This window comes from Prenolepis imparis, unplaced genomic scaffold (genome assembly GCF_030444845.1).
Source record: "Prenolepis imparis isolate NDT839.2.m4 unplaced genomic scaffold, iyPreImpa1.0 SCAF_6, whole genome shotgun sequence".
Lineage (NCBI taxonomy): Eukaryota > Metazoa > Arthropoda > Insecta > Hymenoptera > Formicidae > Prenolepis > Prenolepis imparis.
Genome location: NW_028141164.1, coordinates 18,399,502 through 18,414,382, shown reverse-complemented (window position 1 = coordinate 18,414,382; position 14,881 = coordinate 18,399,502). Strand labels below are relative to the sequence as shown.

Sequence of the window (14,881 nt, the reverse complement as noted above, 5' to 3'; positions counted from 1 at the left end):
AGATTTAATTATATCGACAAAATTTGTTTTATTTAAAGATTATAAATACTTATTACCCATGATAATTTGTTATATATCTAAATCAATAGATATTTAAAAAATTATAATAGATATTAGAAAATTATAATTTTTATTTTATTATATTTAAAAAATTATAACATATATATATATATATATATAACGGGTGTCCCATTTTAAAGGACCCACTCAAATATCTCAGAAACTGCGTTAAATAAAAAAATGTTTCCTACAAAAGTTGTAGGGTTTCGAGGGGGACATAACATAGTAATATTCATATGACCTTGGGCGGCGTCTCCAAGGTCAAGTGAAGGTAAGAATAAATTTTTTAAATGGAAACCCATATTTTTTATTATAACATCTTTTTCTACTAATTAATTTGAACAACTTTTATCTGAAGCATTTTTTTATTTTCTTCAAAATTCATTCTCACCTTCACTTAAGGTTAACCTTCACTAACCTTGGAGACGCCGCCCAAGGTCAAATGAATATTACTATGTTATGTCCCCCTCGAAACCCTACAACTTTTGTAGGAAACATTTTTCGATTTAACGCAGTGTTTCTGACAATGAGATATTTGAGTGGGTCCTTTAAAATGGGACACCTGGTATATATATATAGCAACTTGTAAATATTATTGGAGAACATATGGATAGAAGGGAATACTATGTAATTCCTTTGCAAAAGCAAGTGGCATTAACTGTATGGATTTTGGCAAAATCGGAGTCACATCTAGCAGTTGGAGACAGATTCGGCATGTCCGCTAGTTCAGCACACTGTTTTCAGAATATAATAAGAACATTGGCTTCATTGATAGGCACATATTATATACATTAAATGGCCAAATGCTGCGAATATAGAGAATATTGCATGTGTAGGTAATAATATTATATTATTTTGAAGAATTATAAAAATAAATATAGATAAGAAAATAAAACAATTATTTTGTATTTAAACATATTTTGTATTTAAACATATTTTGTATTTAAACATATTTTGTATTTGAACATAAGAAACTATATTTTTTAATTTAACATGAATTATATTCTAAAACAAAATATATTTTTGAATCAAATTTTAAATAAAAACAAATATTGAGCAAGCAAATACATGAAGAAACAAATATTTTTAACATAAATAAACTATAATTAATATTATACTATATAACTAATATTGTACTTATACTATAACTAATATTTAAGATAAATAAACTAAACATAAAACCTTTTAAGTAGCTATGCAAAAATTTCCTTTAGAAAAAAAGAACATACATTAAGGGGATCCTGGAGTGACGGCCGAACTCCGACGGGTTAGCGCCCTCATCTAAGCGGAATTAAAATTGTCGGTAATTACCGACAATTTTAATTTCGCTATTATCGACAATAATATATATGTATAATAGATTTACATGCATGTTATAAAAAGTATTTCGAATTGTGTTCAACATATATTAAAATCAAAAAACATTTTATATTTTTACTGTTCTATCGTTACGCACGCGTTTAATTTATCCAAGCGTATCAATGACAGTAAAACATATACATGTATAAATGTGTGTCTTATCTTTATCACATAGTTTGAACACAATTTAAATATTGTTTATATATATATTGCTTATATATTGACATGCAATTCTTATATATATATATATATATAGGAAGAATAGAGATGTAAGAATATGTACCGGGTGTTTAAAATAAGTGTTACCAATTTTTATCTCTAAAAATATTTGTAGAAAAAAATGTTTCAAATAAAAGTTTTAGTATCTCAAGGGGGGCATAGTTGATGTCATAGAAATGTTTGTAAAAGGCAATTTTCAAGCTTATTTTGGTCAATTTGATTATTTTATATAGAATTATTCTAAGCGTTTATGTAAATAGATTTTTTGTAATATTCTGCATAAAAAATATAAGGAAAAGTAGCCAATAATTGAACAGTTTACGAGATATTTCACATAATCTAACATATTTTTGATATAAAATACAAACCCTCATTAACCTGGCACCCCCACCATAAAAAATCGGGTTCGGCTATAGTGCATAATTAAGTGCTAATTTGTTGCTAATTAATTGCCCTAAGCGCGAATTTTTTGCTCCTACCGATTAGCAGGAAAACGTAATTAAAGATGGGGGTGCTAGCTTGCCATTAAGCTAGCACCCCCACTTCCGGAAAACACTTATAGCGAATCAAAAATAAAAAAACCAATACATCAGAATTAATTGCTAATTAATTGCTCAAAGATACTGCAAACAGATTTTGAAAATTTAGAATTTTTAATTATGAACCATTATGCACCAATATGACATACTATAAGAGTAAAGTACACTAACGCAATTAATTGCTGCTATGATTTTGGTCTCAAAATGTTTCTTTAATTAAGTGCTCTTAAGATATGCAGCGTCGAATTAATTGCTCTACATTTTACTTAGAAAAATCGACTCGAAAAGGTGGCGGTGCTAGCATGCCCTCAAGAGTAAAGTACATTAACGCAATTAATTGCTGTAATAAATTTGGTCTCAAAATGTTTCCCTAATTAATTGCTGTTAAGATATGCAGTTAAGATATGCAGTATCGAATTAATTGCTCCACGTTTTACTTATTGTTAGAAAAATCGACTCGAAAAGGTGGCGGTGCTAGCATGCCCTCAAGAGTAAAGTACATTAACGTAATTAATTGCTGTAATAAATTTGGTCTCAAAATGTTTCCCTAATTAATTGCTGTTAAGATATGCAGTATCGAATTAATTGCTCCACGCTTTACTTACAATAAGAAGAACAATCGGCCCTTACTAATAACTAATAACTAAGAACTAGTTTCACAACTTATTGGACAAAGGAAAGTAATTCTTGCGTTTATAATTAAATATATATTTGTATATTTTGTAGTATCAGTCGTAATTGTAGAAAATATTCTATAACTTACCTTTATTTTGGAATGCCATTTTATACGTAAAAGAATTAGCCCTCTTCACACAAATGGCCACTGTGCCTTTACAAGGACGTCTATGAAACGCAGAATTGCGACACAATGGCCGCGTTCAGCAGAACAATTACTAAGTTGTCGTTTTATCAACACTGTAAGTTGATTCGTTGGTTCTAAAAGTAAGAACCAATCACGTTTGAGAACCTACTCTGCTGAACGCCTAATAAGATGACGTAATATATAGCGCCCATAAACATATTAATATAGACTACTCATAAGGTGGTGGGGAGTGTCCTCCTGAGGGAAAAAGACAGCACGAACAGTCCTGGCTTGCTGTCTTCTTCTAATGGTATACTGCGCATACTGGTGCGCAGATTACGTCCATTAGAAGAAGACAGCAAGCCAGGACTGTTCGTGCCATCCTTTTCCCTTAGAGGAGGACGCCCCCATTCCCGATTCCACTGCTTCATGAGCAGTCTATATTAATATGTCTATGATAGCGCCACTCTATCTATCCGTGTGTAAGAAAAGGAAAGACAGTAATTCGAAATGTCACTACTCAGCTCAGAAGGCGCTCTTATGCGCATGGGCGAAAAAGGAATTTCGACAATTGGGCGCTGCGCGGCATGTTTGCACAATTAGGCACAGTTAAATATTTTTCAGAAGATTGAATATTTTTGTTGATTTGCTAAAGCATATATTATTCAATATTATTTTTTACATTAACTATAATGTAAGCTAAACTAACAGAAATTTATGATAATTTAATTACGATCATAGACGTAACTTAACATATAATTTCATTCTGCAATTTTGTATGATTAATGTTAAATTAAAAATATAGGTAGATAGTTTTATGGAAATATTTTTAAATATATATCAGATGAGACAGGAAAGTAGTGATTTATAAAGATTGACAAAGTAAAATTTGAATAGTAAAATCTTAATAATTGTATTTGGTGTGTAGTAAATGTACTAATATTATTATTAATTTTCTACAATGATCTACTAAATTTTGATCTATATTGATTCTACATAAATTTTTTAATGAAATTTTATCTTTTCTAGTTATGTCAAATGAAATTTTATCTTTTCTAATTATGTCAAAAATAGAAAGGAAATGAAGATAGGAAAAAGAAAATGTTAATAAATTTAATTTATATAAAATTATATATTTTCTATATTTATTATATTAATTACAATAATATTAAGGACATGGTAGTTTATATAAAATAAATTTAAAAAATATATTATATATACATATATTTAATATTTTTATAATAAATATACATAATACAAGACGTGTATTACAATATGTTATAACAATATATATGAGTATTTTTAATGAGTTTAATATGAATTACTTTAAATATCTCTTTTTAATGATACTACAAATACATTATCCGCATATTGTTATTGTTAAGAATATATTATGCATACATTAGAAATAATAATTTCAGTTCACTCAAAGCTCACTCGAAGTTATGAGAACGCATGTTGTTTTATTCTATCTATTAAATGCATTAACAATTATTACTAGCGTTCAAATAATTTATCACAATTGCAGTTCACGCTCGCTCAAGGCTATCCGCGAACGCATATTTTATTACAATTGCAGTTCACGCTCGCTCAAGGCTATCCGCGAACGCATATTTTTTATTACAATTGCAGTTCACGCTCGCTCAAGGCTATCCGCGAACGCATTTCTTTTGTCTATTAAATGCATTAACAATTATAATAGCGTTTAAATAATTTAATATTAAAAATAATACTTTTAAAAATGTTATTTGTACATGTATTAATATTTGCAAAAATTATAAATTATATCTTTATGTGTGTAATTACTTATAGTATATAACAATATGCGGACATGCGTTATAATGATTATCTAAAACTTTTTCTGCATCTTTGCAGTCGTCGTATCTTACCCACTTGTTATTTTTTCGATAACATATTGCTGTGTAATGTCCTATATCAGAATCTATAGATTGTCTAGTTTGTATCACTGGTGATTTGAAATCGACTGTGCCGATTAAGGAATACGACTGTTTCAAAAAGGATAAATTTAATTCTGTTGGAAGTTCTTCCAGTGGAATTCTGCTGTTCATCTGTAATTTCTGAATATAATTCAAAAATCATAAATTGTCCTGTAAATTAAATTACATATAATTAATAAAACTAGAAATGAGAAAATATATAATAAATAGAATAGAAAAAAAAAATTAATATATACCTATATAAAAAATAGTTGTTGTTTCAAAGCCATTACAATCTTTTTGACAGCAAGGTCGTGTTCCTTGAATAGTTATTTCACTTTCTATGCGATTAAATTCTCTTCGTTGCAATAATCCAAGTTCAACTTGAACCAATGGTAATATTTTCTCTCTGGTAGGACAACCGCAACTGCACCTCGATATTTCTTTAAATGATGGATAGTTTTTAAATAATTCTCTGCACAAAAAAGCAACTGTAACTTCACAATTAATCAATATACAGTCATTATGCAAATTTGAACTTTTAAAAATTTCGCACAATATTAGCGCACGAAGTCTGTAAGAAGATTTTTTAATTCCATGCGTTACTATATCAAGTACAAGTTTAAAAAACATATTGCTGCTTTCTTTATGTATTAAATCTTTAATATATTTTTTATCAAAATAAGCTGAAATAAAAAGCTGCAATATGCTATCAATTGCACAGGTATTAGTAAAAGAATATTTTTCATTTCCTATTTTTACAGCTTTTACCGATAAGTTACCACCATTTTTTATAATTGGTATTTTTTGAAGCTTTTCTAATAAAAAATCTTGTTCCGGATTGCCTCGTTGAAGGTATCTGCCTCTGGACGATGTTTTAGTTGTTTTAGCTGCAAGTCCTCTCCAATCTTCTATTTCTCTTGCTGCTAATATTTCATTTGCATTACCAACTGTTTCACATTTTTTGCAAATGCGTTTCTGTCCATATCCTTCTTCTCCAACTGGCGACTTCTAGAACAAGCATCAATAGCATGAACGTTTTTGTGGCAGATACAACATACATGCGCACCAGTAGGTTCGTCTCCATTAGCACACACAGGACATTCAACATTAATTTCCATATTGATATTATCAGTCTCTGGAAATTGTTCCGATATAATTGTCGGGGATCCTTCTACAATTTTTTCCGTTATCTCTCCTATTTCTATATCTTTGTCCTGAAACATTGCATTTATTAGTTTTACACGACCGCTGTTAGTGTCCTTACCAGAGGACCGGTGCTTGGCACGTATTAATCGAATGAATATGTTTTTGCTCTTAACTGTATTTATTTTAATGTCGAATACGCACTGTACAACGCTGTCCGTACACACATATGGCATGAACCTCTCGGCTACAACTGACTGACACGCCAACTATCGGGCGTTCACAAATCAATCCACACCAAATCGACGTTACACATAGAAATAGCCTAAACGCATTGCGCAAAAATAAACTAACGATGAATACAAAATAATGCATGACTATGAACATAAATCTAAAGTAAATACTGCATGCACATACCGCGCGCCTTGATACCTTATGGGTATTAACATAACAATTTTAATGAAACATCACATCCACTCAGGTGGCAAAGAACTTAAACTATGTCAAATTTCGTATGAATGTCAATTCTCTATAATACTCGCAGAAGACTCGACGGGAAGTATGCTTAATTTTACGGCCGGCCTTTTAAAAATCCCTTTTGCCGTCTTGATAATCGCAATATGATCGTCTCCAGAACAAATTTCCTGTACTCTGCCCAATGTCCATTTTAAAGATGGCAGTCCATCCTCTCTGCATATCACCAATTGTCCAGCTTTCAGCTGCTCACCACGATTAGCCTGCCACTTGGTGCGTCGCTGCAGTTGCGAAAGATATTCGCATGACCAGCGTTTCCAGAAATGCTGGCGTATCTGCTCCAGTCGTTGCCATCTCGACAGCCGATTTATTTTAACCTGTGTTATGTCTGGTTCAGGATATGATATCAGTGAGCTGCCTACAAGAAAGTGACCTGGGAACAGATAATTTAGATCGTTAGGGTCTGATGAGAGAGCGCAAAGGGGTCTCGAGTTGAGGACTGCTTCTATTTGTGTAACAAGTGTAGAGGCTTCCTCGAACGTCAACGCTGCTTCCGATGCTACTTTGTAGAAGTGGCTTTTGAAAGATTTGACGACAGCCTCCCACAAACCGCCGAAATGTGGCGCTCGGGGAGGAATGAAGTGCCACTTTATTCCTTCGCTGGAAGTCGTATCAATAACCTTGCGTTGGTGCTCCTCCTGGGTGAACAGCTTCCTGAGATCCTCCAATTCCCGCTTAGCTCCGACGAAATTTGTGCCATTGTCTCAGAACATGTCACTCGGTCTTCCTCTGCGACTGATAAATCGCTTGAAGGCGTTGAGAAAGGCGTCTGTGGTCAAGTCCGACACGACCTCCAAGTGTGCAGCCTTCGTGGCCATACATACAAAGACTGCAACGTATGTTTTAACATGCTTGCTGTTTTTTCGTTTTCCTTCGCGGATATATATCGGTCCGCAAAAATCTATGCCTGTAGAGTTGAATGGTCTCGTGATTGTAATTCTATGCGATGGAAGGTTACCCATTATTTGTTCTGATCTCCGTGGACGAGACTTGAAACAAGTAATACATTGGCGCAATAACTTTTTAATAATGCCGCGCGCCCTGATCGGCCAATAGAGTAGTCGTACCGCAGCGAGGATTGCTTCAACTCCAGCGTGAAGATTCTTCTTGTGCTCATATTGAATGATTAACTCAGTTAATCTCGCACGACGAGGCAATAATATAGGATGTTTAGTGTCAGGCAGAAGTGTCAAATGCTTCAATCTACCGCCAACACGCAAAATATCCTCCTCATCGAGGAAAGGATTCATTGCTCTTATGCTGCTTTTATGTGAAATCTCGATACCGTTTCGCAAGGCATTCAATTCTTGAGCTGTTCGCTGTTCTTTTCGTACAAGACCTTTTCTAGTGCATTCCAGCTCTTCGACGGACAATGGATCTGACGGTCTAAAATTATGATTCCTTTTACAGATGCGTGCAAATCTTATGCACATCGCGGTGACTCGAAGAAGCTTGCTGAAATTTGAGAACTTGTCGAATGGATCAATGTCTGCTTGCGTAGGCATTGATATGATCATTGATTTATCCGTTTCGTACAGCTGACTCTCCTCCGACTCCATGATCTCCGAATGCGGCAGAATAACGATATCTTCCTGCAACCATCCAGGACCGCTCCACCACAGTTGAGAGTTGATTAATTCCTGCGGACTTATGCCTCTTGAAACTAAGTCAACTGGATTTTCCTTGGTTTCTACGTGGCTCCACATGTCGACTGCGCTCAATTCCTGTATTTCGCCGACTCGGTGAGCGACAAAAACAGGCAATTTCTTGTTGGTAGCTCTGATCCAGTGGAGCACTATCGAGGAGTCGGTCCAATAGTAACATTTCTTGATGTCGAGCTCTAAGGCATGTTTGACCTTGTCCATTAATCGTGTAAGTAGTTCAGCTCCACATAACTCCAGCCTGGGAATTGAAATCGTTCTGACAGGAGCGACGCGAGATTTGGAGCAGAGTAGATGAGTTTGAACGAATCCATGCGAATCGATACTCCGTACATAGATACAAGCTCCATACGCACGCTCGCTTGCATCGCAAAATCCGTGAAGCTCGAAATGCACGTCATTACCATCATGAAATACCTTACGCCGTACTTTGAATTCGTTGAGATCCTGTATCTTCAAGACGTAATCCGTCCATTCCGTATAAATGTCCGAGGGTAATGATTCGTCCCAATCGATTTGAAGTTTCCAAAGTCTCTGAATCATAATTTTGGCAGGTAAGATCACCGGTCCCAGAAGTCCAAGGGGATCAAATATTCGAGCGATGTTAGATAAGATCGATCTTTTGGTGCAAGTGCTCGATTCTGATGCTTGCATACAGATCGTATATTGCAATACATCTCTTGAGGGGCTCCATTTGACTCCTAGTGTTTTTGAAGTTCCATCCTTATCTAGCTCTAGTAATGCGCTGACATTTGAGGACTCAATGAAATCTTTCAACAAGTCTTCGCTATTTGAGGTCCATTTTCTGAGTGTGAAACCTCCTCGCTCGAGCAATGCGGTTATTTGATTACGGATGATTAAAGCTTCCTCCTTTGAATTCGCTCCCGTAATTAGATCGTCGACATAAAAGTCGCGACGCGCTATCTTCGCCCCTACGGGAAACTGATCCTCTTCTAAATCCGCGAGCTGATGTATAACCTTGGTGGCTAGAAATGAAGCTGGCGCCGTTCCGTAAGTTAGCGTTAGCAACTCGTAAGTTTTGATTTCCTCTGTTGATTGATCTCGCCATAAAATGCGCTGTAGCGGGATTTGATTCTCATTTAATAGCACCTGCCTGTACATCTTGGCAATGTCTGCGGTCAGGGCGTATTTGAAGCTTCTAAATCGAAGAAGTATGCAAAATAATTCTTGCTGCAACACCGGACCAACCATTAAGGAGTCGTTCAATGATACTCCACTCGTCGTCTGACTTGATACGTCGAAAACCACCCTAAGTCTTGTGGTGGTACTCGTTTCCTTTATTACACAATGATGAGGTAAATAACAATGAGAGCCTGTATCCTGAATTGCCGCTGCGTCCGGTTTAAACTCTCTCATGTGCCGTAAGCTCAAGTATTCGTGTATGAAATCAGCATACTCTTCCTTCAGGTTAGGTTGTAGCCTCAGCTTGCGCTCCAATTTCTTGAATCTGTCGAGAGCGATGTTCTTTGACTCTCCTAGTTTCCGTAGTATCTCTGGTCTCGTTGGTAGAGTTACAATGAATCGACCTTCATTATTGCGCTTGTAAGCTGTGTGAAATGTGCGTCACAAATGCGCTCTTCAGGTGTTCGCGTATTTTGTCGCTCTGCCCGCTCGATTTGCCAAAAACGCGCGAGATTCGAGTTGAGTTGATCGTTAATCGATAGATTACATATCGTGGCAATCCTTGGTCGTTCTCGCGTCACAAAGTTGCCGGAAGCGACCCATCCAAGCAGCGTCTTCTGCCAGACCGGTTGATCGTTTGAGAGCTTAATTCTTCCGATGCACATTAGATCCAAGAATATTTCCGCGCCAAGTAATAATTCAACGTCAGACGAACGATTGAATTCAGGATCTGCCAACGTAATGCCGTCTGGAATCTGTAGTTCGTGAAGATTGAGATAGTTGACTGGAAGAGCTTGAGTTATTTTTTCGATTATCAGACAATCAAGCTTAGCTTGAAAACCGTTGATCCTTGATTGTAGTGTCACCTTTGCAAGTCCACGTGTTTGCGTTGATAACTCACCCACGCCGAGGATTGGTATGTTTGTAGCGTATTGTCTGATACCTAATTTCTTGACGCACTTAGAGGTGATAAAACAGGATTGAGATCCGCTATCCAGCAGCGCTCGACAAGGCTTTAGAATGCCTCCTGCATCCAGAATGTTAACTATTGCCGTCGCAAGGATTACCTGTTTATTTTAGCTGACCGCGGCATGATTTACACTTGTAGATATTACGTGATCCTTATCAGGAGGAGTGGATGTCTTCGTGACCTCGGACTCAGGCTGCTTAGTCGCCTGCTCCAAATGCAGCAATGTATTATGACGCTTATTGCATTTTCGACAAGATCCTGATCCACATTGTTTAGCCTGGTGAGCTGCAACTTTCAGACAATTCAAACATAATTTACGAGACTTCGCTTCCTTTATGCGCCGATCCACATCTAGTTCCAGATAATTAGCGCATTTGTATATAGGATGGTCTCCCTTTCCGCAATAGGCACACATGACGTTCGTGGTCGATACGTGTGCTGCTGTGCCTTTATTTTTGTCTGATTTGCCCACCTTCGCCGTATCGAGAGTGGTCCGCTGGTTACGAGATGATGCCTCAAGAGCTCTGCATCGTTGTGCAAGAAAGTTCGTCAATTGATTGAACGTAGGTATTTCTCCTCTTTTTAACGTGGTTTCCCACTCCTTACTTGTGGTCTGATCCAGCCTGCTCGTTACCATGTAAATTATGAGATCATCCCACTGATGAGTGGGCCTTTTTAGCGCCTTGAGTGCTCGTATATGCTTTAGCATATTATCTAACAACTGCCGTAACTCGAGGTGATTTTCCTTATGCAGCACGGGTTGTTGGAAGAGTGCCTTGACATGCTTCTGAATGATGAAGCTGTCATCATCGTACCTTTCCTTTAGCATTCTCCAAGCCTCAGGATAATTCTCGTCTGACGTCTCCAATGAGCTGATGACATCCTTGGCTTCATTCGTCAGGGCCGACATAAGATACTGTATTTTTTGTACGTTTGGCAATATTGGATTCTCGTGGATCATGCTTACGAACATATTTCGGAATGGAATCCATTGTTCATAGTTTCCTGAAAAAGTAGGCAAAGTAACACGTGGCAACTTTAAATGTTCGTTTGGAAAATTACTTCCCTGAGACGCTGGCGTTCTCTCTCTGTAATGCGGCGCGTTTGGCGCGGCATTATTGTGGCGGGATGACTGAGGAGGCCGTGCGTCGGCGATCTTCCTGTCAATCAAAGTTTCCAGCTCCACGCTGACTGCGAAATATCTATTCTCGAACGTGTCTCTCTCCTGAAGATGGATTATCTCATCTGCTTCCTCGGGTTCGAGCTCTTCGATGGCCGATTGTGCTTCATTGAAAGCCTCCCACAAATCACTCACCTTTTGTAAGCGTTGACGCAACTCAATTACTGATACGTCTGGAACGCTTAAATCGGTTAAGTATGTACTGCATCGCGTTAGACTTCCCTTTATTTGCTTGCGTTTGGCCTTGCATGCTTTGAGTGTCGCTGCTGCGTCCGTCATTATTGATATATGACGTCGAAGCTGTCACCTTTTTGAATTACTTGAACACGTCGAATGCTCGAAAAATGTCTAATGTGCGAGAGACTCTCGTATGGAAAACTTCTCGCACTCGCGGTATAACCTCACTTGCACGTGTAACCTAACTCGCGTGCCTAACTTGCGTCGCTACGCATGCGCGAACTGGTCTTTGTGATCTCACTTCTGGCCTGCTACTTCGAGGTTAAGCGTACGGACTTGTGCGGCCTTTTCGGGCGTATCCGGCTCGAAGGACCAAAATATGTTAGTGTCCTTACCAGAGGACCGGTGCTTGGCACATATTAATCGAATGAATATGTTTTGCTCTTAACTGTATTTATTTTAATGTCGAATACGCACTGTACAACGCTGTCCGTACACACATATGGCATGAACCTCTCGGCTACAACTGACTGACACGCCAACTATCGGGCGTTCACAAATCAATCCACACCAAATCGACATTACACATAGAAATAGCCTAAACGCATTGCGCAAAAATAAACTAACGATGAATACAAAATAATGCATGACTATGAACATAAATCTAAAGTAAATACTGCATGCTACAACCGCTAAGAATCTTAACATGTTTTGTTACAAATAAATCTGCGCGCATCGGCGTTTGTTCACTTTTAAAAAATATATTTTTTATTATATGAAAATCTCCTTCAACAGATGCACTGCTTGCTGGTATCCTTCCAAATCCAAATTTATCACGACATATGCAGGACCATAAAGGCAAATATTTTGTGTCTGCTATTAATTTATCAGCAAACGCAGGCATGTAATGTGCATTTTCTCGATCACCCGTATCAGTAATTTTCATTTGTACTTTCTCATCTATAGATTTTGCCCAGTGGTGCCATCCGTTTGTTGCATCCTCATGATCCTCATTATCGTCATTATCGTCAGCATTCGAATCTTCTGTTTCTAAAAACTGTGTTTCTTCATCAGCTGACATGAAACGTTTTACTTTCATTTTGTATTCTTCGCACATAGTTGGTTTATTTTGTTGGGTATAGCCTTCAGTTTCACTCCTAGAAATTACTAAAAGAGAAGTTAAAATTTCTTGAGCTATTTCTATATTACGACATAGAATCAATTGTCCTAACAAAGATAAATAAAATTTTTTAATTCTTGGCCGTGAAATTTTTAAAAAGTTGCTATATTTTTTTATAAAATGCGCTACATCAATCCGTATGTAACACATTGGCAATTGGTCATCCTTGCATGCATCAAAATAGCTTTCTAGAGTTAAATTTCCTGCAAAAGAACGAATAGCTGCTGTCAAAAGTGCCCTTGAAAAATCGCATACGACTTCTCGTGGATGAGGTGCACCTAAACGAATCCACTCTGATAGCCAAAATTGAATCGCATTAGTATTGTGACTCTCCGACAACATTTGACATACTGGAAAAAGACCTTTACTACTTTCACAATTAATTACAGCATTATAAAGAAATATATGTTTCGATTTAGATCGATCAAATCTCTTAATTTTTTTTATTAAACTACCAGTTGCATCAATATAAATACAAGGCTCAGACATTGCATATGATCTATACACATTTATTTGATAATTAGACCAATAATGTATAAAAAATGGATTTAAGCCAATATTATGTATAATATCTCGTAAAGATTCCAACTGCATTAATAATAATGCTTTCAGGGGATCTTTATCCAGATAATCTTCTTCTATAATTTTTTTTGCGACTCTTAAAACATTTGTGCTAAATAAATGTGGAGGTTCCGCGGTATCGCTTGTCACTCATTAAATCTTCAGCTAATTCTGTATGATAGACCATTGCCGTAGTTTTTTTCAATTTTTCCGCGATTTTATCTCTAATAGGACGTCTAAGATATCGTTTTCCACAACGACCTTTACCTTCAATAAAAGTACAAACAATTTTTGTTGTCAGATCATTTGCAATAGAATTATTTATATCGCATTTAATTATAGCACCACATTTGCATGTACCATTTGCATATCCATATTCCCCATTTAGCAATAATTTATGATTTTTGAAATTAAAACCACAAGTTATTTTAGTAGCTGCCCAAATTTTTTCATTAAATACATGTTGCCACATTCCAGATTGTAATATTATATATTCACATATAGATTCTGGCTTACCTTTATCTCTTCGCCGATAAATTTTACGCATAATTAATGACATAAATTCTTCTTTGGGTATTGTAATTGTGAATGTACGTGCATCGTCTGCATTGCTGACGTCGAGTGATTTTGTAGTATCGGCTGATGAATCTACGGCGTTTGAATATGTTTCCTCTACATTTTGAATCACAGGCGGAAGTATCGCAGGAGGAATTAATTTATCCCTTAGGCCGCATTTATTGCATGTCACATATGTATATAATGAAGCGGGTGTAGTGATATAATCCAATTCCTTTGCGATTGTAATCCAAACAGAATCGCACTTCGAAATAATAGTACCCTTCGTTGTTATAATCCTATCTTTGTATTCCAAAACTTTTTGCGTTAATAATTCAATATCTATTTTCACTGGTCTTCCGACACGCATCTTAAAGCACAACAGAAATCACAAAGAAGTGATGAAGAAAATTGCACAACGTATTAATAACGCATACGCGAGAGCGAAGAATTTCTGTTCGAAAAACGCTTTCCACAGATGATTACTGCTCGAGATATCGCGAAAGACTGGTAGGAACCAATTTATTAGTAATTGCTTTGACTTATCGCGCTTTTCTTTATTCGCGGCATCCACGGCGCGTCTTTTGATCTACAAGCCAAAGCCGCGCGCACGACACACGATATAAGACGTGAGCAAGTGTGCGTGAAACTGAGAAGACAAAGTTCATATCCTATACCAAATGTGAAAAGTAAAAATATAGCGTGAAAATAGAGCATTCACATCTCTTTCTTTCTCTTTAATATTCCAGTGGTGAATAAAAAGTGATAGAGATTAGCCATCTTCACGTCCTGTTCCACTTATTTTTGTTAAACACTTTCACATATGGCTGTCGCTGTATGTGATAATTTAAAAACGCA

At 36.5% G+C, this 14,881-nt stretch overlaps 1 protein-coding gene across 1 annotated transcript; it reads right to left on the bottom strand.

The window, feature by feature from the left end:
- Positions 1 to 6,583: 6,583 nt before the first annotated feature.
- LOC145937894 (uncharacterized) lies at positions 6,584 to 11,829 on the bottom strand. Its single transcript, XM_083041252.1, has 4 exons — positions 10,516 to 11,829; positions 9,948 to 10,359; positions 7,664 to 9,825; positions 6,584 to 7,270 (listed from the first exon to the last, which is right to left on the bottom strand). Exons 1-4 carry the CDS (start codon positions 11,827 to 11,829, stop codon positions 6,584 to 6,586), a joined length of 4,575 nt encoding a protein of 1,524 aa, XP_082897378.1.
- Positions 11,830 to 14,881: the final 3,052 nt, after the last annotated feature.

What these genes read in the sequence shown, in the direction of transcription:
- LOC145937894 (XM_083041252.1), bottom strand. Translation starts at nt 11,829, where the DNA reads ATGACGGACGCAGCAGCGACACTCAAAGCATGCAAGGCCAAACGCAAG. An exon ending in ACCAAGGATTGCCACGATAT is followed by an intron (nt 9,826 to 9,947) that starts GTAATCTATCGA and finishes CATTTCACACAG; the next exon opens with CTTACAAGCGCAATAATGAA. An exon ending in TTGAAGCAATCCTCGCTGCG is followed by an intron (nt 7,271 to 7,663) that starts GTACGACTACTC and finishes GTCGGAGCTAAG; the next exon opens with CGGGAATTGGAGGATCTCAG.